This window comes from Haemorhous mexicanus, chromosome 5 (assembly GCF_027477595.1).
Source record: "Haemorhous mexicanus isolate bHaeMex1 chromosome 5, bHaeMex1.pri, whole genome shotgun sequence".
Taxonomy (NCBI): domain Eukaryota; kingdom Metazoa; phylum Chordata; class Aves; order Passeriformes; family Fringillidae; genus Haemorhous; species Haemorhous mexicanus.
Window position 1 is genome coordinate 41,392,667 of NC_082345.1, and position 23,367 is coordinate 41,416,033.

At 38.6% G+C, this 23,367-nt stretch overlaps 2 protein-coding genes and 1 long non-coding RNA gene across 7 annotated transcripts in view; 1 reads left to right on the forward strand and 2 right to left on the reverse strand.

Annotated features, from left to right (window-relative positions):
- Positions 1-589: 589 nt before the first annotated feature.
- YEATS4 (YEATS domain containing 4) lies at positions 590-5,945 on the reverse strand. 2 transcript variants are annotated; one of them, XM_059846935.1, is made up of 7 exons: positions 5,848-5,945; positions 5,623-5,742; positions 4,984-5,050; positions 4,799-4,893; positions 3,283-3,375; positions 3,118-3,205; positions 590-1,170 (listed from the first exon to the last, which is right to left on the reverse strand). In XM_059846935.1, exons 1-7 carry the CDS (start codon positions 5,896-5,898, stop codon positions 1,001-1,003), a joined length of 684 nt encoding a protein of 227 aa, XP_059702918.1. In that variant the 5' UTR covers positions 5,899-5,945; the 3' UTR covers positions 590-1,000. The 2 variants fall into 2 exon arrangements, with proteins under 2 accessions (XP_059702918.1, XP_059702919.1); XM_059846936.1 differs by lacking the exon at positions 3,283-3,375 and having other exon boundaries at positions 5,848-5,931.
- Positions 5,946-6,022: 77 nt separating this feature from the next.
- Positions 6,023-9,502, forward strand: LOC132327606 (uncharacterized). The gene is made up of 2 exons (XR_009486559.1): positions 6,023-6,681; positions 8,057-9,502. It is a non-coding gene; the product is annotated as an uncharacterized LOC132327606 (long non-coding RNA).
- Positions 9,503-16,730: 7,228 nt separating this feature from the next.
- Positions 16,731-23,367, reverse strand: part of CPSF6 (cleavage and polyadenylation specific factor 6) — a 30,128-nt gene continuing 23,491 nt past the window's right edge. For all 4 annotated transcript variants that reach the window (XM_059846940.1, XM_059846939.1, XM_059846938.1 and 1 more), the window contains one exon: positions 16,731-20,195. The gene's annotated coding sequence lies outside the window, so the exon portion shown is untranslated. The remainder of the gene's footprint in view (positions 20,196-23,367) is intronic.

The window sequence follows — 23,367 nt, forward strand, 5'->3', positions numbered from 1 at the left end:
ATCCTGTGGGAAGCCTGCATTGGACTGGCTCCCGTGGCCCCTTGGAAAGGAGCCCACACAGGTGCAGGTTTGCTGCCAGGACTTGTGACCCCATGAGGGACTTCATGCTTTGTGAACAAATGCAGCCTCTGAGAAGGTCTCCCACTGGAGGAATTCATAGAAGACTGTCTCTTGTGGGAGGGACACCAGGCTGGAGCAGGGGAAGAGTGAGAGGAGGAAGAAGTGGTAGAGACAATACTTGATGAAGTGACTGTAGTACAGTACAAATACAAAACAAAATCCTACACAACAGTACTGGAATAATTTGCTGCTTCTGAGCATAGTCTGTAGCATTGATGCATTTTTATGTGTTAAAGCAGCTTTGGGGCTAGAAATTCTTACCTATAGATGCACAAGTTATTTAAAATCCTGTTTTCAGAAAGTGTTTTCATTGTGCTGATAACAGAGAGACATGCAAAAAACCACTGTAACCAGACTTAAATAAATTGCGTACCTTTGTATTTCAACCTCTGCCTGAAATCATAGTATGCTACTTACAGTAGCATACTTACAGGTGTTGAAGCCCACAGCTGGACAGAGACAAAAAACATTAAAATAAAAAACTGCATATTTTATTTTTTGCTTTAAAGATGCATGTCTAAACAATCAGTAGAAAAAAAAAAGTAAAAAAAGTAAACACCAGCATTTTGTAAAATCACATTGAACTAATACAAGACTTAATACAAAGTTTTCATACACGACTCAAATGCAGTTTTCAAAGAAAAAGTAGTCTGGTCTTCAAGACCACTTCCACTGGAAAAAAACTGTTAAGTACCCACAGATTTTAACTATAAAACAAGGATACATTCTTTCTTTTTTCTTCCATTTATGGAGTTGATTGCCATAAACTTCAATCATTTGCCAGTGAAATTCTCATAGTCTCAGTTACAACTGAAGAGAACTCATACAATTCCATGACTGAAGTCTTTCCATTTTCAGTACACACTCAAGTCAGCACTTGTCACATATCCTTAGACTGATCATCTTCTTCAAGCTTTCTGATTTCATTCTTTAAACAGTTGATGGTTTCACGACTTGCTTTTAGTCTTTCTTTAAGCTCAGCAATTTCAAAACTAGTCTTCTTTTTGGCAGCTTCCAGCTTCTCCCTGGTTTTCACTTCAAGATCTGCAACTGTGACAGTGATAAAGAAAAAAACCCATATTTTAAGTGCCATGGAATTTGCCCTTTTTTTTTTTTAACTGAAACAGTAATTTAGATAGCATTTGTCCTGAAAAAAAATCTGTTACTGTTAGCCTTAGAGATTCAGTGGTTGTAATCAAAATGGTATCCACTTAAGATTGCTTGTTTTGCAGCCTCATTCAGCCCTTGGCCCATCAGATTTGCAGATATCTACACAATTAATAAAATAACTTTCTACATTTTTTAAAAGATTAGGTGAAGAAAATAAAATCTGACTTGGTGACAGCAAATACATGGGAAATTACAGAGAACTATGAATACACGGTGCCCAGTGACAGCACACGAGGCCACAGGCACAAACTGAAACACGGGAGGCTCCCTGTGAACATCAGGAAACTTTTCCTGTGAAAGTGACCAAGCAGTGGCACAGGCTGCCCAGAAAGGTTGTGGAATCCCCATCATTGGAACACATTTAGAAGCCATCTGGATACAGTCCTGGGGAACCAGCTGTAGGTGGCCCTGCTAGGGCAGGGGTGGACATGATGAATCCAAAAGTCCTTTCAAGCCCCCACCATTCTGTAGCTCCTTCTCCATGTACTGTAATCATCTTCTATGTCTCACTGGAGTTTAATTCTACGGATCTGAAAGTTTCGGTTATGCTGCCCTGCTTTAACGAATATCTGACATCAAGTATCCTATTTTTCACTATTTTTACATGCTCAAGTTTTAGGACAGAGATGGTAAAGCCAACAAGTCTATGAAGGCTGCAGAGATCACTCATATCCCACACATTACATAGCTCCGGGAAGAGGCAAATATTATCTGCTTCATTAGCACATTTTAAGGAAGTATTTATACAAAGAAACCACACTGAAAATTTCTATCTACTGTCTGGAGAAATATCCAAAATTTTTAAATGAAAAAAGTTTCAATTTGGAAGTTTTTATCCATCATATTATTAAACATTTTCTAAACAAAAACCATAACATGCAACAATAACAAAAATCCACCTCAAGACTGGCTGAACTAAGGCAGGAAATACAAGCAGCTCACACATCCACACAGTCAAGCAGACATAAGGAAAATAGGAACCCTAACTTTGAAGAGCTTCAAACTCACTTGCCACTCTTAGTTCTGCTGGCCAAAAACTACATGACATTTGTTGTCAGGTGAACATAAGGCCAGGTGGGGTGGACTACAATGGATTAAAGTTTGTAATTAATAGGGCAGGATTTTGGCTCAATAAATACTACATTTCTACTCTCAGAAAGCAAAAAACAGATGAAACATAGAAGATCAGAACAGAAATAATCACTAAATGCATTACAACTTATGAAACAACTGATCTTTAACTTAGTTTCCTTAGTTCCCTTAATATTTTTGCTTATATTTGGACACAAACTGGATAAAAAGGACACAAAAACCATTATACTGTAATTGTATGTTATGAAGTTACCTACCTACATAGTTAAAGAAGTAGAAGGGGAAAAAAAGAGCTTTCAGACACTACTCTTTATCCACAAAGGGTTGCTGCTTTGACTTAAATACCATTAACTGTTCTGTACTTCAGGCCTTCAAGTGTGACCTTTGCTTGCAGTGCTGAACAGAACTGCACCATAGGGTGGCCTTCATTTACCCTCTGTTTTAATTAATTTCAAAGATGTCAGACTAGGTGTAGTTCATGCCATCACTCCTCATACCAAGTAATTCCTAATTCCTTCTTTTTAGCAGCCATGGGGATAAGAAAATCTTAGAAGTTTTCAGGTAAGTATTAATACCCTTGCAAAAGCTGAGGTTAAATTTAATGCAAAATTACCACCTTTTTGCAGCATCCAAATCCACTGTACTGTTACAGCCCGCCCCCCCCAAAAAACACATTAAAAGCAAATCCAATTATTGTTATTTCTAAAGTTTAAAATATTTTAATTTTCAACTTACACTCTGTTTCATGTTTATAAGCACCTAGTGTTAGCTGACGAGACGTTGTTAACAGCTGCTGCATCATTGCAGTAGGGTCTTGAAATATCTAATGAAGGAGAAAAATACATGGTATCACTAATACTCTTCAAAATAAACTGAGGATTACATTAAAAATGTTCATACCATTTCATCATAGAATTCAGAAACTACAGTTTTCTTCCCCAGGATGGCATTGGTATCCGACTGAAAAAGCTTCAGCAAGTGATATAAAGTTACCTATCCAAAACACAAAAGTTTATTAGCTTAAAAATTGTAGTGAAATAGAAATCTTGTTCTACATATCAACAACTAGTATTTGTTCCTACAAAATAACTGTATGCGATTTAAAAATGTTTTAGGAATGCAAATATAAATGTCATATAGCTTCAGTAGAATTACCTGGAATTTAACATTAACTGTTAAAACATGCCAACTATCTAAAGGCCTCTTGAGACTTTAAAAATGCCTGGGAAAGTGGTTTAGGACTGGTATATAAAAAATACTAACACCACCTTTTCTGAAACATTTCCAAATGGGTGATTTAATTCAAACTGACTTTCTCAATTAATCAGTTAGAATGTGCTTTCTGTGACCTTAACCTCTATTCCTGAGAAAATGAAGCACCAGGGAGGCTGTGAATCGCTTTTCTCTGAAATCTCTCTTTCTGGGGTTACTCTTCCATCCCTGCACCTGCAAATGGCAGGGTGGGGAGAGGACTGGAAGCCCTTTGTGCAGCCCTGAGGAGCCACTGACCCGTGGCCTGGGAAGAGCACACACAGCCCACACTTCTCCCCTTCCACAAACAGGCCCAGGAGTGGTGATGGAACAGAGCAGTACCTGACTCCCCTTGGTACTTCCTGGAAAGGAAGAACATGGCAGGCTCACAAACAGCCTTCCAAGAACAGCAGCAAAGAAAAAACACCCAACCAACCTTAGGACAGCTTGGTCAAGCTGTGAATGGAATTAATACAAGTCAGGATGCTACCAAGCCCAACAGGACAGGAAACCCATCGTTACCAAGAAAAAACATGAAATTCAGTTTCACTCTCATCCAGCAAAAAATGGATTAAAAGAAAGGATTGTTCATGTGACAGAAGGAACTCAATCCTTCCAGAACTAAACATCCTTTTCCCTAAAATAGAGTAATCAAGTTTCCTACTAAACCTGCATAAACAAACCTACAAGATATGTCTAAAACACAGGAATGGAAGAAAGAAATTAATTTCAGTACTTTATGCAACTACAGAGTTGTTTTAACCTGGTCTTCTTAGGCAGAGACTTATGACAGCATAGTACCCCTGCTGCTTTTTGACTGATTTTGATCTGACAGAAAAAATGAAAATTAAAATACTCAAATATCCTGGAACTTGGAAGCTACGTGGAAGAGAAATCCTCAGCGTGTGCTCAGCCCAGGTAAGGTGTAATATATGGTCACACATTAATAAATGTCAGAGAAGCCAAGCACAGGAAAAGCAGTCATAAATACCAGGAGTGTAACACAGAAAGGGGAAAATGTGACCAATCCTTAAAATAATTTTCTACAAGAAGAGATTTTTATTACTTCCACGGCCAATGAGACTTATTTTGGCCAGCAATTTCCTAGAGCTTTAGGCCACCATAATCAATTATTTAAGCTTTGCTAAAAGTTCAATGTACTTACAGGTCTTTCATTTGGATCAATGAAAAATATCTTAATGATTATTTCAAATTCACCCCAGCCTGTTTCGGTGATTTCATATGGTGGTTTGGTAACAACTGCAAGAGGCAACACAGAAGTGTTAATCCCTTGATAAAGCCAGAACACAGGCCCAGTTCTAGGAACAACTGCCGAAATGCAAAACCCACCTCTTAAAGGATTACCGTAGCTTTCGTGCAACTTGAATTGAATTTTTTTCACATATGCAGACATGTCCTAAAACAGAAACATTGTTATTTCTGATTATTTTTATTTCAGCACACCAAGCTACTATTCTGTCATCTATCCCATGTGCCTAGATTCCTTCTGATTTTAAATAGTATTACTTCTGACTTTAAGCACAGAAGGAAAGGAAAGCAGAGCGGTCAATCTAAAAATTAGTTCTCGCACACAGGTCTGTTAGTGTTTCATCCCCATGAATGTTGACCAGTCTTCCCCTAAACTGGAAAGATGACTCCAAAAAACATAAACGGAAGCATGCCTTTCCCGTGGTTTTCCTTTTTGGAAACCCACCAGCCTATGTGTTTGGCTGTGTTTACAGCCAAAGACCCTCCTGCCCTTTCCTCTAATCCCGGCTTTTCAAACCCCCACGTCCCGGTGCTGCTGGGCAGGAAGGGACCTCTAACATCACGGAGTACAACTCTTAACCCAAGGCCACCACTAAGCCATGACCCCAAGTGCCACATCCACAGGCGTTCTGCACATTTCCCTGGATGGCAGTTCCCCGGTTTCCCAGACCGCCTGTTCCAAAGCCTGACCAGCCTTTCGGGGAAGCGGCTCGGCTGTACCTCGTTCCGGTACGGCTTCACATACACCGTCCACTGGTGAGTGTGACCATCCTCCTCTCTCTTCTTCCCAAAATACCGCGCGACGTTCCCGTACACGATCGGCTTCACGATGGTAACGCCCTTAAAGACAAGGAACACAAGCGGACCGGGCGCGTTCAGAGAGGCGCTGCGGTACCGCGCCGCCCCCCGCGGCCCGCGGCTCGCCGGCGGCCGCCGAGGCCGTACCTTCACCCTGCCGCCGGAGTCAGGCCCGAACTCTGCCATTCTCTTGAACATATTGCCCGGGGGCGCCGCCCGTCGCCGCCGCCGCCCGCGCCCGCCCCGCCCGGCCCCACCGCCGCTCCCGCCGCCGCTGCCGCCTCGCGACCGCCATCCCCCGCGGCTTCCGGGGCGGGGCCGCGCCGCTGCCGCCGCCGGCCGGGGCGGAACGGACCGCCGAGGAGCGGGCCCGGCCTGCGCCGCGGGAAAGGCACGCGGCCATGGACGGGACCCCCGCCCAGCACAGGGACACCTTCCGCTATACCAGCGTGCTCAAAGCGTCATCCAGCCTGGCCTTGGAACACTGCCAGTGATGGGGCATTCACGGCTGCCCTGGCAACCTGTTCCAGTGCCTCAGCACCCTCACAGGGAAGAAGTTCTTCCCAATATCAATTTAAAATCTGTCCTCTTTCAGTTTTAAAGCCATTCCCCCTCGGCCTGTCACTGCATGTCTTTGCAAAAAGTCCCTCTCCAGCTTTCTCACAGGCTCCCTTAGTGGAAGTCTGCTCTGAGGCCTCCTCCAGGATGACCCCAGCTCTCTGAGGAGATGAGTCTGAGGGGGTTGTTTGTGGAGTTGCTCCGTGCTTCAGCTGCACCCCCTGGTCAGCCCAGCTCTGTTCTGTCCCTGTGATGGACTGGAGAACTCGGTGGACTCCTCTGGAGAGCTGCAGCCAGACCCAGCCAGAGCATTTTCCAGAGCATTCCCCCCCCCCATCCCATGGCCATCCAATGCCTGTGACGTGCTGGGACTCCTGGCAGACAAGAAGACTGTGAACATCATGCTTAACCCACTCCCAGAAGGTAAAAATTTCCAACCCTTTTCCTGGAAATTTAAGGAACTAGATTGTGTGAACAGCACTGCTCAGCTCTGAAATGTTACAGCTGTTTTTATTAAAGCAAGTTGGCAAGACTGGCAGCTGAGCCAGTCTTTTACAAGTGGTCAAGCTCTGTCTTCAAAGAAAAATTTTCTGAGGTTAATCTAACTTCTAATTAATAACTGGCTTCTGTGGAAGACTCTTTATTCCAATAAAAAGATGAACAAGAAGGGGAATGGTACAGTTCCTGATCTAAAGAGACCTTTTCCCCTATGTGCTTGTAACTACTCTACAGATCTCCCTTTGGGATGGGTGGGGTCAAACATTTCTGCTTTGGTTTTTAAAGACAGAGGTGTAAACAAACTTTGTTAATCTGTCAGAAAGAGAACAGATTTAAGAGCAGCAAAAAATTCATCAGAAGCTATCATACAAACCCTGTTAAGATCCCATCTGGAAAAGTGTGCTCATTTCTGTTAAAAGAGTCTATAATAAAATGGGTTGGGTTGGGAGGAGCCTTAAAGACCATCTAGTTCTCACCTTCTCCCCTGCAGTGGGCAGGGACACCTTCCACCAGACCAGACTGCTCAGAGTCCCATGCACCTTGGCCTTGAACACTTCCAGAGCTGGGGCATCCAGAACTTTTCTGGGCAACCCATTCCAGTACCTCACCGCCCTCATAGTAGAAAATTTCTGAATATCTAGTGTATTGTCTCCTGTTATAGAAAAAAAATAACTGAAAGGCAAATACACAAGAACAGGGCAAATTGGTGTAACATGGACACCATGTGCCATAAAGAAGGCCAGAGCCTCCTTAAACAAATTTGGCAAAATAAAGGTAGAGAAAGTATTAACTAGCTGTTGCAAATGCCTTAGGGGGTTAAGTAATATGGGAAGGGAAATAACAAGAGGGCAAGCAGTATCAGCACAAAAATGAGATTAATATAATCTAGCCAAGAAACAACTCAGGCAGCAATTTGCTTCTGTAACCCCTGGAGCATGGGAGGAGCAGGACACTCGTCCTGTAAGAAGTGCAAGAGCAAACACTCCAGACAGACCCTATGAGGTTTTAAGATAAATCATGGAAGAAGTTAAAGGATGCAGTTGCCTGCCCCAGGACAAGACTGAGCTTCATATCTCAGGCAGCATTTTCCAGTCTTTCTTGCTATTTTGCTTTCTTGTGTGGCCTTGCAATGGAAGGCTAAAACACACCCACACCATTCCCAAGCTGTTTTGCCTATAAGTATGGCCGATCATAGAGATATAGGTTGATTGAAAAATAATTAAATTCCTTTTTTAAACCTGATACAAAGATTTGTTCACCAAAAGAATGGTTAATGGATTTATTATCTAAATATTCACAGGCTTGAATGTTATTACCAAGATGGAAGCACATTTAAGAAAAGAAGTGGCAGAACTGGAGAAACTGGCACTGGACATGTACTCTGTAGCAATTGAAATAAAGAAAATAATCTCAAATGCAGAAAGCTTCAAGACAGTCGCTGAATTTCAGAGTCAGATTGTGGCTGTGAAGGGAAAACCTTTGTTGGAACATGTGGAATGAGAAGAATCTGCATAACATGACATAAGACAGACTGGAAATGGATGGGATTGTTTGAACTAGACCACGCTAGGCAGCTTCCTGGCTGTAGCAAAGGGCTGGCAGCACCCTGAAGAATGTAAGTGCTGAAATCTGCTTCTACCAACCTGTTTTTGGGAGCTGCTGTACATGATCTGCCACCATGCTGTAAGTGTTGAGCCCAGCCTGTGTCCAAGTGTGCAGTTTAGGTGAAGCTTTTTCTTTTGCAACTGTTGTGAAAGAGCCACATACATACTGGGAGCTGGTTGCTCCTCAGAACTGAGCTCTTTACCTGCCAGCTGTCCTCAGACAGCACACACAACACTGAATACTGGCATACACAACAAATAAATAAAGAACAACTTCCAACTCCAGATTCTCAGCAAAATTACCAGGTCCCTTGGCATCTTTACCCAGGTCAGGTCATTCCAAGATTTAATTCCAAAACTGTGGGTGTTAATTTTCCCCTCTTTCCTTTTTTTCTCAAGTCCAAAAGAGATGGTTACATTTTTATTCTTTGTAAGGGGATTATATAAAATCTCACAGGACTTGACCTTGCAGAAGTGTCATGAGAGACTTTCCTCAAACTTCTTCCAATCCTGGAAAGGACAAACTGAGTGGGCAAAGAGGCCACCTGTTCCAAGGATCAAGTGCAGCTAGATGCAGCACAAACCTGGCTCCAGCAAGGAATGGTATACCACCATCTGTCTCACTAACCCTGTTTTAACAGACTACTAATTTAATTTGATGGTAATGTGGTTGTGGCAAGTTGCTGCTTTTTCCCCTAAATAAAGTTGCATTTTCCTTCCCTTCTTCAGTAATGTACCCAAGCGCCACACAATTAAAAATCTGAACTATTGCTGTAATTATACCAAAAAAAAAAAAGAAGATGATAATGTAGAGGTTTAAATTTTATTTCTAAATTATTTTTGAGTAAAAGGCATAAAACTAATTTTAAAATATTATAAATTACTTGACTAAATGGAACAGGCAGGGGATAACCAGGAATTAAGAGGGCACAGTAGGAATCCTACATGAGAAGATAAGTTAGTTTTCTGAAGTATCATACTGTTACCACTGTGAAATTAACACCAGAAAAATTTTCATGGACTCCTGCTGAGATGGAACCCAGCAAGCAGATAGTTTTAATCTTAAAGAGAATTTATACTTACATAGAGAGGCTCAAAATACAGCTTTTTAGAGCTGCTAATAAAACATTCGCCTTCTCTGACTCTTTTTATTCAAAGTATCTTATGTACTCAAAAAAAAAGAACCCACCAAACAATTTAGACATTATTTTTAACAGTATCTTCTGCAGGGTTCTGTTAGCCATTCTACACTATTCACCATTTTCAGTACCCTTACACTACAGGTCTTGGAGAAAGTAGGGGCTATGCTTCATCTTGCAAAGAATTCAGGCCAAATCACTTTCAGGAAAGTGAGAACTGCAGTTTTAATTACATATAGGCTCCAATTAACTTTTTGAGGTGCGCGCCCAAGTTCCTTACAACTTGACCCATGAATAAGGATTCTGTTTGGCATGAATGGTCTCCTTTTCTATCCCCTCCCACCATGTGGAGCTATAACACATCCAAGCAGAGCCATAGATTTTTTAAGAGAAGCACAGTTTGCAGACTGTAAAAGGTGGCAAGGGTAGCTGCCTGTCAAAAGAAGTAAATGGCTAACAGAGAAATGGGACACCAGCGAGCCTCAGAAACCAGTTTTAAGTATAAGAGAAACCATTGTGAAATGCAGCAGCTCCATAGAGCTCACTGCTCACTCCAGAGGCAAATGCTGCCTGTTCCACAGGGGAACCCTCCCATCTTCAGAAGGGTTTTAGAGATGCATTCCGCTACAGGCAACATTTTATCTCCCTGTGCAGACAATATCTTTTTCCCAGTATCTTTAGCACCAAATAAAGGTTTCTAAGCCCTAAAGTACCAGTGTATTACATAGGGAAACACACACAGGAATTTAAGAGCAGTGCACTCAAAAGGCATTCAGACAACAAACAGGGATTTGGATTTTTTCACAAGGTGTCAAGGCAAGGAAAATACAGGTTGTTTCTTTTGTGGAAAAGGGGAGTAAAAAGTGACTGCCATCTTCTTAAATTTAGGGCAGTTGAGGATTACTACACCTGGTTCTGCTGACAATGCGGACACAATTAATGAGATTATTAATTAAGTGAATAAAGTGGTTTTTTTTGTTGCCACTAGATGGCAGAAAGAGCCCTTTTACACTCCTTGATCACATCTACACCATTTTGAACGTACCCTTACAGGACACCCAGGGGCCTAGCTTCACCACTAAGATGCCGGATAAAAGAAAAAAATCTACTCAATGACTGCCAGTGCTAATAGAGTAAAGTTGTTTTGAAAAAAATGTTCAGCAAGATATAATTTTTAAAACTATCTGTTTACAGTGGGTCCTTTCTGTAAAGCTGAGAAGACTTGTTTGAGAAGAAATTAATTTTACTTCCCACTTACACCAAGTGCACAGGATTTACAAGACTTCCATCAGTCTGATGGGAAGCAAAGTGCTAAAATTTTTCTGCAAATTGTTCACAAGAGATGCATAAACAGGTTCAGATTGAATTAATTGAAAGGAATAGCAATCTTCTATCCGTAGCAAAGAGCTCTGTTTCCACTGGGCTGCATTTTTCACACTGTCTCTCGAGGAACAGAAAGAATGGAGAATAAAGCTAGCAAATTTTTGATCAGTTCCTTGAACACCATATACTTTTATGTTTCAGCATTAAGAGTATGAGCTGATCTGCATCTGTCTTCTATAATATTACACATTATGTTACACTGTGTCACTTCTCTGATTCACTTCAGGCTCAAACTTAGTAATTAAACATCTGTCCAGCAGAAGAGCTTAACTGCACCAGCCGTTCTCCCTCATCCCAAGGACAGCACTGCATCTCTCAGGCTTGCAACATCCTTGACAAATGTGCTTCATTCCCCAGCTGTCACTCCACAGCAAAGCTTCTGCAAGTTTCACAAACCCCTCCTTTCTCCCAAAAGCTAACAAAGGAAATATATTCCCACCTCACTCTCGCTTTGGTCTCTGTTGTCTCTTTTGTACATCTCCCAGCAAGTTACTTTTCCTGGACACAGAGCAGGCTTATCATCTCCCCATTCCCAGCCATTTACTTACTTTTCACAGAAGCCATCACTTGCTTTTGTATCTTCCAAGAGATAAAATAGCTAAAAATTCAATGTGACAGGTAAGTTTTCCTCCTTATGTAGTTCCAGTTCATCTGTCCATCTATTGTGTAAGTCTCCTGAGCAGCTGCAGCCTTACCTACACTCATAGAACATGGATGTGCATTAAGTCATAAATTCTTCACTAGGTCTGGAGTAATCTCTGTTGTTAGTCAAGATACTTGCAGAAAGTAGTGTCATGCTTTAAGAACTTTAGGACGTGCTAAACCCATTGTCAGATGTGTTGAGTGTGCAGACTACATTCCTTTAACAAATATGCTATGCTGACCAGGAGGTTATCTTTACAAAAACGTTAACTGGGCAAAACTCCTTTCTCAGTTGACTACTTTATTTCTAGGAGCATGATACTGCTCAGGCCTTCCAGGGGACTCAGCTAAATCCCAATGCAAAACAGAGGTCCTGGCCCCAAAATTATTAAACCAGTTGTTCCTCAGCTTGTGTGTCGTGATTTGTTAGAGTCCAGAATTTCGGGGTACAGACACTCAGGTGCCTGCACCCGAACTTCATGTAATAATGTTTGTAAAAAAGGCATCTTTGTGATAATGAACTACACACATACCTCTGTCTTCCTTTACTCAGTCTGCACTGGACAAATGTACCTTTTCTAGCTTCACAGATTTTGCTCTGCTTATTTGGGTGTTTGCTTTCTGCTGCTCCTCTCTTTTGCAGCTTACCATTTTTCCTGGACAAGCTGCAGTATTATTCAACTGTTTGAATGATGAACCAGGACAAAATTAAAAGGCAGAGAATAGCATTAATACTCCAGACCTGAGCATCTCCTTCCAGCCCAAACAAGGGTTAAAAAAAGACACTTCCAACTCCTTGCTCAGTCAGTGCTTGCTTCCCTGAAGGTGCTCAAGATGTCTCACTTCCATAGAGACAAATTTTTAAAACTAAAGCCTCTCTCTGATCAGTAACTCCTGTATTGACAGTAAATAAAGCAAAATGCCAGCTTTGCAATTGAAGAAACTTCAGTAGTGCTTTCAGTGAGGCTGGTGCAGAAAAGCCACAGCAGCAAAAGGGAAGACTTCTTCCTGTAGAAACATCTGGAGAACTCAGCTGTCCCACTATATGGGATGCAAAACCCTCAGATGTGCACAGGAACTGCAGAGCTCCCTCACAGAAAAAGTTTCTACAGTCCAGTAGACTCCTTCAATTACAATTAGTGTAACAGAAGGCTCACAGAACTATATTAGGCTCTCCTGCCAAACCTCACAAATGCCTTCCACCTCCCTCTCCTCCCACATAACTAACAGTCAATAATAAGGGCCACACAGTGAGGTTACTCAGCCAACTGCAGCCATGTTCAGGAACAGGTTTATCCTGGTGTGGGTGATTTTGGGTTTTTGGCATCTTTGTTTCCAACTGTCAGAGGACATAATAGATGGGAAGAATTTGCTCTCTCTGCTGAGGTGGCAAAGAAGAAGCTTCTGCAACAGCTTCCACATTGCTAAGTATTGGGGACTCTCCAGTTAGAGAGAAACAAACAAGGACAATAATCTGAAGCCTGGATTCCACCAGGATCTCTCCCTCTAGCTCATCTAGGTCTCTGGGCCTTTCAATGTGTAGCAGTTATGAAGATGATCCTGAAAGAGGTTGGAGGCAAGGCTCTTACAAGCAGAATTAAGCAAGAACATTTTCCTAGCACTATCAAATTATTTCTATGTCTACAACTCAAAGGATAATATTTTCCCTAGGGAACTCTCATGGAAGAAAACAAACCCCATACTTGTTATATTACTTTCCCCATTCTCCAATATCATTTCAAAGCATACCTTGATGGTCCTGCATCCATAGGTTAGTTGACCTATGCCTGAACACCTCCACAACGAATTCATCCACGTACTACTGAATCCTCACTGTGTTTATCTTAGAGGACACATCCCATGTTTTGGGGGACAGCATGCTTTACACTTGTCTCACATTTCAGCAATTGGAACTGCTGAACACCCTAACCTGGAGGAAAATTGCAGGAAGATACTTTCAAAATCAAGAGTTCACAATGATTTCCCCCTCTGCTTTTAACCCAGAAGAAAGCCTGGAGTCCCCTAAACCCCACCAGCCACAGCCCAACACCCTTTCCATCTCTGTCCGAATTTTCATGTGGTCAATAAAACCAGGCTACAACACATAATCACTTTAGGAACTCAGGTTGTTACAGTGAATTCTGACACAGTACAGTAAACTCAGTGGCTAAGTTGGCTTTGCTATCCTATTGCTTGCTATTTGGACAAATCATGTCTGAGCCCTTTAGAGCAAGTGAATGTTATTTCCATTACTGCAGGTTTGGAGCACTACCCCAAGAAATTCAGGTTAACAAAATGAACATTTTGTTTTCTCTATAGAGACCTGTACAGTTACACATTGGGTTTAAATACAGTCATGAAAGTTGTGTTCTTCCAAGCCAATTAGATTAAATTCTACACTTCTTTTTGAAACTATATTTTTTTCCAAAAGGAAAAACAGCAGCATTCTCACATAATCTTATCACTGTCAAATGGCAGAGGCTCATCACAGGCCAAAGGTGGAGCAAACAGCACAGAAAATGATACCAGTAATCTAAGATGGTACAATGGATCTAGCTCATTTTGTGCCAGTGAATGAACTTTGACAAGTACTATGAATTATGGAAGTTCACCACTAGAATGGCACAGTATGGCAATGCAAGTGGCTTTGTGTTTGTAACACACTGATGTGTTGTATGTAACACTATGTTCTGCTTTAGCAGTTAAAATATTTGCAATCCATATAACCCCAGTATCAAAAGTAGTTTTAAATCATCAGAGGATGGTTACTGTCACTGGGACCAAACCAATATTTTGCATGAAGTGAGCTGACAGCAGTTCAACCTCCCATACAGCTGTTTTACAGCCGCCGTGTTTAACACTCACATGCTCTGCAATGATTAACGTTTGCCAGATTTAGTCAAAGCAAGAAACCAGATTAAAAAGAGAAAACCCACATCTCCAAACATTACTACACTGATGTCTGAGTCTGAAAATGTAATTTTTAGAGACTGAAATTGCTTTATGTACATGCTTACTTTATTCCCTTTAGTTAAAGGGAATAAACACTTCACGTGGGGCACTGTATTTTACAGAAAAATAAGGTTAGCTTAAAAAAAAAGTCTGCACTACTCACTGGTTGTAAACTCTGCATAAAGTCCAGATGGGGATAAGAGCTAGTATAAACTATTTCTAGATTCAGAAGTAATTACAGCACAGAATCTAGGTTTAACTATCTTAGAATGTCCACCCGCCAAGATTTAATGTCTCAAAATCTGAGAAGTCTGGCAATAATGAGAATTGTGAAGAAATTAAACAAGCTGAAATGAAGACAGACAAAAGTATTTTTTAATATAAAAATTGTCTTTATTTCTTCAATACAAGGTAAACTACTATTGCAGTTTAAGACCAACACAAAAGTTGGACAGCAAATTGCTTAACAGTCTCCTAAAGGCTGAAAAAAAGAAACCTATGAAAGCTAAAAGTTGTGCAATATTTCAAGTATAACATCTAAAAAAAGGAAATTATCCCTAAATTTACAGATTATTTAAGTACCTCTGCTGAAAACATATTGAAATCCACATTTGCTAGGATACCATCTTACCTTGCGGAGAAATAGAGGTCTCCAAAAACTGCAGTATTCAACAGACTCTTTGGCCTGCCAGCATCAGGGAACTGTTTGCTATATATATATATATATATATAAAATCCTTTGGAGTCAGGCATTCTGACAGGTATCCATTTCCTTACATTTTGCATTGCAATTCTGTATTCCAACTTGGACAACGCCCCTCCTGTATTTCAAACCATTTCTTGACTATTTACTCATATATCCTTGTGCAAAGCAGGAACCAGGAAATGGAATGGTACAGGAAGACAATACAGCCTTTTGTTTAGAAAGTCAGCAGTGCTAGTAATCATCATAAAAATGTTACAGTTTACCAAATAGGAATGTATTTCACCTTCAAAACACTTGGCTTTTAATTTTTTTTCCTTTCTTTATTATTTTAAAAAAGGACAACTGCAGTAGTAAGGAATATGAATTTGCAACCACTTATATTTATAAAAGCACACACATTCCTCATTTTCTTACATCTGAAGATCAAAGGAATGTCTGTTTCATAATGTGATAATAATATGCACAGTTTAAAATATTTTCTATTACAAAATACTGTGTACAAGAGGGTGAGGCTGAAATATATTGAATATATTCTAAAGTGTTATTTCTGAAATCATGTAAAAATCACATTACATGGTATGAATAGATAGGAATTTTTACAACTTAAATGCTCCATTCCATCAGGATCAAAGGTATATGTTTGCTATTTTCAAGAGACTTCTGTAAAATTAGTGTATGTTGAAGATTTAAGTGCAGGCATATGCATCATCCCAGAACCCACTGCAATCACTGGGGCTATAGAAAGGGTTCATGAATTAACAAACATATCATATATAAATGGAATAAGGAGCTTTATTGTATTTAGTCCAATACTGGGGAAAACAAATCCCACGAGAACATCATACTGATGAGCTTCTATACCCCAAACTGCTCCTTAGTAAATTTATCCTCTACAGCTAAATGGAAATGTAAAAATACATGGGATGTCAGACCTTAATAGGGCATGGGGAAGAAAGGGGAGGAAGGCAAAACAAGTACAAAACCAAAAAAACCCCAACTCAACAGCCCCATCCACCCCAAGCTAGTCTGAAGTATTAATTGCAAGGCATCATAATTGCAAGAGACAGTATTTCTGCATAAACATCATGATTCATCAGCATGCTGCAATCATTATGTTCAAGACCTGTGCAGTCAATTACCAAAATAATTTGAATCTCAACTGAATCCACATTGCTTCTTTTCTACATTACAATTCTTATTTTGGAAAGAATTCAAATTAATTTGTATTTTTATATGGACGGTGACCTGCACTTTCCTTCTCTAAAATCTTGAAGGGTTTATATTTCAATGCACAAGCAATTTAGTGTCTCAGATCTCTGAAGAGTACCAATCCTAAACGTGCATGTTTTATATTTAAATCTACATGATGGACAGTATTTTAACGAGCATTGTATTAGGAAATTTAAGGCTGTATCTCAGTTCACACAAGAACCAAAGACAATTTTAACAGGCTATGTATAAAATTCTATAAATAAAAATGGGAGCAATGTCTTTTTGACCTGTACACAAAGAGCAAGTGGATAAGGAAAGAAAATCAGGAATTAAGTATTTCTACGAAGAATGCCATGTATTTTACTAGAAACACAGATGACAAGTATATACAACATTTAAATCTCCAATTATCCACATACAACTAGGAAAAAAAAACATTTACAAGGGTTTGGGTATGCAACTAAACAATGAGGTAAAAAAATAAGGTTAGAAAAACTAAGCCTCACCAATTTCAAAGGAACAAAACCAGAAAGTACTCAGTTCATAAAGGAAAAAAGCTCATGTCTAAATTTAATAAAAATTATTTGTTTAACACAAAAAACAACAGCTATCCAAGCTTATAAGCCACACTGTAAATAAAAAACCGAAGTTCTGACAAACATTTTCCAAAATGTCATCAGAACAAAAAATATTGGCACAGAAAGCAAAAAAGGAATGAGGGGGGAAAAAAAGACTGTACAGTTTCCAAAATGCTATGTTCTTCTTCTTAAGTACTTTGACCTGTCAAAATGTATAATCCCGTAAAAATTTTACTTTAAAAAACCACCCTCTACTTCTAAAAAACAAACCACCAAAACAAGTTCTGTTGGTAAAGCACCACCACCCCTAAGTCACTACTTGTTAGTTTTGTCTTTCAAGATAAAGGACATAGCCTTAAGATAATATTTTCAATGTTACTTATAAACTCAATATTTGAAAAAAATTAAGTATTTCCTCACAGATTATTTCATCCTTTCATCAGCAAAAGGAAATGAAATACAACTGAATGAATATTAAACAGCAGTAGCCATCATGGCATCACCACCAGTCAGCAAGTTTCCAAATTGCCATTTCCTGCATGTGTACAGGAAATTGCAGGAACCTTTAGTAAACCAAGACTCGGTAAAAATTCTATTACAGATCCAGTTACACATGATGTACATTAGGCATATTCCTTTTTGGTGTTTATCAGGGTCTTTGGATTTTTTTCTGTACATTTTTTTGTTTTATAAAAAAAAAATCTAACAAAGGAAGCTCACAACAAGAGAGTATTACCTAAATTGCAACACAGTACATTTATCAGTTAAAACTAAGAATCTGGAGAACAGGCAGAAATAATGGGCTTCATACAGGGATCTCATCTCTCAGGTCACAATGGTCAGTCTGTTTAACTTACATTTTTTACGCCCTGCTATTTCCATTGCCAGCAATGGAAATAAGTGAGTGAGAAATGACAATCTATGTAAAAAGAGCAACAGCCTCAAATCTATTTCAATGTGGACTAAAATATCAGTTCCTACATAAAATGCTTGTAATGTTTCTTTTTTTTATTTTAAAATTTCATGTATCTACGCAACGGAACATTACTTACCTGCTGCTTTTCCAGTATTAGCTATTCCCCGCTTAACTGCTACAGGCAGGTAATTTCTTCCTTAAACTTATTACACACAGTAGTAAACAATGTTTTTAAGTAAAGAAAATGAAGTTACAACAGTACTGTTTGTAACCAATACCTATTCACAAAAAAAGCAAGAAGTGTTTCATGACTTGCTTGATACAACTTTCAGTTTTACAAAATTTTTAAAGGCAGTTTTCATTTTCAAACAGGATTAAACAAACACGTGAAATATCTTCTCAGAAGCAAATAGTTCAATAAACACCAGTGATCCCATGCGTGAGGAACTGAGGTACACAATTTAGAAAAAAAGAAAAAGGGGCGAGTCTGAAGCTGTAGCCAAGTCCAACAGCATCAACCTGGCTGCAGGAAACCTGGTTCAATAGTAGGTGCCAAAAATATTAGAGTGTTTCAGGCTTATGCAAAACTTTTGCAGTTGCACAAGCTACTGGTCCCAACTCAGTAAAGCATAAAAATCACTCACGTATGCAAATACAACACTTAAAGCATATGTTTACATTTTTGAAATCTATGAATTGTAAGCACATGCTTTGTATGCTCTGGAAAACCAAAAAGATTTAAATGCTTTCCTGAACGGGGTAACATTTTAAGTCAGCTGTAAAATCTTCAAAATTGGTAAAGAAGAAATCAAGAGGCTTCTAAGAGTTGCCTCTTAAAGCCATCTGAGGTCTTGAAACTTAACTTAAAACATTAAGTGCAGCTATTTGAACGAGTGACAACTCCAAGAGTGTGTCTGTTACATAAAACTTTACAAAAGATTAAAAGGAAGCCTTTGTGCAAGGCTGACAGAAGTGAAGCTTTTGCAGCTTTTATGAAATTTTTATTTGCTTGCATTTGACACTTGATGAAATTTAAAATAAATTCTTTAATTTGATGCCTACTTTCACTGAGTGCTCCATTAATTTGTTTTTAGGTAAATTTACAAAACCTCATCTGACAAATTTAATCAGTGCCATTTTTTTGCTAAGACATGTTAAATATTGCCCACTGGTGAACAAGGACGTACAAATGCACCTTCTCTTTTATATGCACGTGTGAATAAACCCCAAAGTACTAAGAAAATACCAAACCCATGAAGTCATAAAAATGGTAACATCTTGTCTCCTCTGGCATATTTCTAATATACAACTATGTACAGACTGCTACGGCCTTGGGGGTGGACAGGGAACACACACAAGCACTATTACTATAAAACTGTAAACAACTGCAGGATTTTGGGTGTTTTAAACCTAACCTTTCTACCCTTTATTATGGGCAGTTTAAGTTAACATGAACAGTTTAATTTTATATTAACTGTAGTGTCAATCAGGATCAGGGCTGTATGAGAGATAAAATTTTCAGTGTGCCATAAATCACAGATCTGGGACTATCTCTCCTCTGAACAACTGACCACAGAGAGCTGCAGTTTTTACAGTTTTATAAGTCAATTAGGAAATTCACAAGCCACCTAGGTAAACACTGCTAAAAAGCAAAACAGAATTAAAGGTTTTACGTAACCACCTATTTTTGTATCAAAATTGAGTGGGAGAGCGCAACATTAGTATGTTTAACTCGCTGAATCCAAGATTAGGTTGAGGCATAGGCAAGAACTATTGCGATGTTTCTGAAGACAGCATCAATGTTTTCATTGTAACATTATCTTGAAATATTGCTGAACACATGACTTTCCCTGAGGTGTAAACATCAAATAACTTGAACAGCTTTACACATCAGCCCCATTAAACAGTTTATTACAACACTACATCTACTGTAATCAGTGGTGCTGTGTACAGACATTATATGAACAGTTTAACATGAACAAACTACTATAAAAACAAGCATTTACTTGACTTTTTTCAATTGCTTGCACATTATAATTGCCAAATGTATATAACCAGTAATAAAGTTGCAAAAGCTATAAGGTTTAAATCACACAGGTTTCCCTCAAATAAAACAGTTAAGCAACATAAAAAAGTAAAAGAGCTACTGGTTACCATGTATGCAGATTTGCTTTATTCAGATCTATTCCTGTTCATATTATCCATGAATCCTTACAGGCTCAGTTCAATCACATGAAGCAAACTGCTGGACAAGCATCTTTCGTTGAAGAATGTATCTTGTCTTGCATGCTGTTCCTCTTCCTTCAGCTGTAATGTGTCAAAATTTGTGATGTAGATTTTGCTAGTCCCCAAAACACACAGAAAATTGTTGGCTTATCTATACATACACAACTTGTGCATCTACTTCACCGTGATGTTAACTAACATAAAACACCCAGAAGCAGTAGCTACTCATTTGAAGTTGTTTTCTAATACAGTAATTAAAAATAAGATTAATGTTGTTGTACAACAAAGTTGAAGGAATATAAACTTCACAGTTAAAGTACTGATGATAAAGAAAGAAATAACTACTGCTTCTGTGACTGACTGCCAAACTGATATAGAACACTTCCTAAAGTATGCATTCTGCAAGAGTAACTCAACAAGAATTTAAAGTAATTTTACCACAATTAGATTTTTACATTTTTACCTGCACACTTACATAAGTTTTAAGATGGTTTGACATTTAAGTAATTAATTGATTATATAATGAAGTGGATGGCTCACAAGTCAGTAACATTTAAAAGCACACAGAATCTGACACCAGTACTTCAAAAGACCAGTGGCAGGCTGGATGGGGTTCACATCTGAAAATACACACTTGCAGTTTTGCACAAGAACCCACTTTTCAATTAATACAATGTAGATTTGCAAGTTTCCTCACCTACTTGCCCTTAAAAAAACCCCAAGCCCTACGTCCTGCTCTCATCTATTTTGGCAAATCAGGGAACCACACAATTTAAATTTAATTACTGTAAGAGTTCACAAAATACTTGGGATAGTATAATTTCATACACTGGATTTCAGCTGAATTCCATTACAAAACAATTAGCTATCTTAATTTCATTAATAATTCACAATTTCAACACTCAATAATTAATTTCAAAATAGTTTCAATCAAGTTCTTTTAAAAACCCAACACATTAAATTATTCATTTGAAAACCAATGCATTTAGAGAAGCAATTTCATGAACGTGCAACAGTACACAGCTGTCAAATATTCTTCTATTAGTACAATACTTTCAAAGCTGGGAAAACTAAGTACGCAATTTTTCTTCATTTCCTCAAAATGACTGTTAACAATAACTTCAAAAAATTCCAAAGTATAACCAAGTATATCCCATACACTATAGTAAGCACATAAACTAATCCAAATCAATAAGTGAAATGTCTTCTCTTATTCACAGATTTTGTTCCCTGGTCCTGAATGCATCAACAACTACTTTTGGGGAAGTTCCTTCCCCAGAGGCCAGTGTTTCCATGGGAGTTATGTACTTCTGAAATTAAGTAGGAGCAAAGTGACAAGGTGCTACCTCCACAAGAAAAACATGTTCGGAGATGTGAGCTAAGTTAGCACAGACAGGAGAGAATCTGTTTTCTAATGGAGAAAGTCAGTACTTGACAGCTGTGAGACTGCACATCAGAATTTGCTGCTCTCATCATACAGTTCTGCAGCCAGAATTATGGATCTTGATTATGTCTATGGCAACAGTTAGCAGATCCAAAGTGCCCTCTATATGACTTAATACTACGATAAGAAAGCTTCAGTTCCTGGGAATAATTTGCCATATCTGTAAAGGTACTTATGGATCTACAGGAACTCTAAAGAATGCACAATAAAGTGAATTCAGGATTAATGCTTTTTGGTATAGGGCTCTTAAGATGGTCAGCATCACACTGAGCCTTCATTTTTAAAAACAAGACCAACTAAAATCCAAAGTAGTGTACATTTCCGTTCCAAGTATTCTGCCACTATATCTTGGCAAAACTGGAAACCCTTGTGGCTCCAAAAAGAAATAAATCTGTATGGATTATACCTGTGTGCTCAGCCTTTTTCAGTATTCTACAAGCAAGTAGAATATTGAAGAAACAAAAAAACGTTTTAAAAAATTAAATCTCTAGTCAGTGTTTCTTGGCATTCTTCCATCTGCCTCAAGCTCATACATAAGCTATCTGTCCCAAGCATGTGTTAGATTTGTACAATTTAACACCAGACAGCAATCAGTTTCTCAGCATTTCTACCAAAATTTACCAACTCTACCCAAATTTCAAACTTAGGTGTTGAATAGAAATTTTGTGGTTTAAAAGTTAGGGGTTTATGCCAGAACATTTCACAAATGAAATCCCAGAAGTTGAGTGATCAAACATTTCTGTATTTATGCAAGATGCAACTTGAGCACTTTTTTACCCACAAAAACACATTCTTACAACAAAACCCCAGTAGATTTCTTATATATATATATATCGAAAGCATCTTGCAATAGCAGCTCTAATTTTTCCCTTTGATTCTAATTATCCAAATATTCACATAAAAGCTTTAAACAGCCTTTAAAATTTTGAAAATTCTACAGCAATTTTAAAGCTGTATATGCATATACCCATCAAGTTTTATTATAGCAGATTATTTTCAGAGATTGAATTTCAATCTCACATGTTCACATTTCAGTAAAATGCACAAGACACATTAGTTATTATATCCTAGACGCTCCTATTAATTACTTCATGTAATTCTCCTTTATTTTATTCTATACATGAAGAAAAAGAAATATACAAACCAAAAATCCCACACAAAGTACCAGCTTAAAAGCCAAAAATTTCTTTTTAATTTAACCTACATTCCATAACATCACAAAATACCCCAAATATTCTGATGCTTTAGCTGTAACATAGCGAGAAAGAAGGAATTTCAAGCTTGACTTTCTATTTGTCTTTCAGCATGTAAGCACAGATACTCAATGTGGTTCTGTTCATTATACATGTACAGACTATTTTATCAGCACTAGCATCTTCTCACATTTGCTACCTGTTCCCCCCTCCTATTATGAGCGTACTTACCTGCTGTCTTTGTTCAGTCTTAGTGTATAATTTAAGATCAACACAACAATTTCATGACTGTATATAACTTAATTTTACATGGGGGAGAATCCTCCTAAACTAACCCAAATTGTCAGGTATCTTTCTTCTATTATCCCAGCCTTTCTATTCATCAAAACTAACTGATGAACAGAGAGGTGTATTCAGAAAATTCAGTCTTTAGTTCACAGGTTAAAAAGATATGAAAGATATTAATTATTGGCAAGTATTTTTCACATTCATATACGAGGGAGCGACAAAAGATAGATCAAGCTGCCACAGGTAAACAAAAATTAAGATCTCTCATGTGTCTCCTTTTTTTTTTTTTTTTTGGTAAAAAGAAATCTTAGTTCTCAAACCACAATGA

Coding starts and splice junctions, on each gene's coding strand:
- YEATS4 (XM_059846935.1), bottom strand. CDS start 5,898: ATGTTCAAGAGAATGGCAGAGTTCGGGCCTGACTCCGGCGGCAGGGTG. Junction 5,051..5,622: donor TGAAGCCGTACCGGAACGAG/GTACAGCCGAGC, acceptor TTTCTGTTTTAG/GACATGTCTGCATATGTGAA. Junction 3,376..4,798: donor TTGATCCAAATGAAAGACCT/GTAAGTACATTG, acceptor TGTTTTGGATAG/GTAACTTTATATCACTTGCT.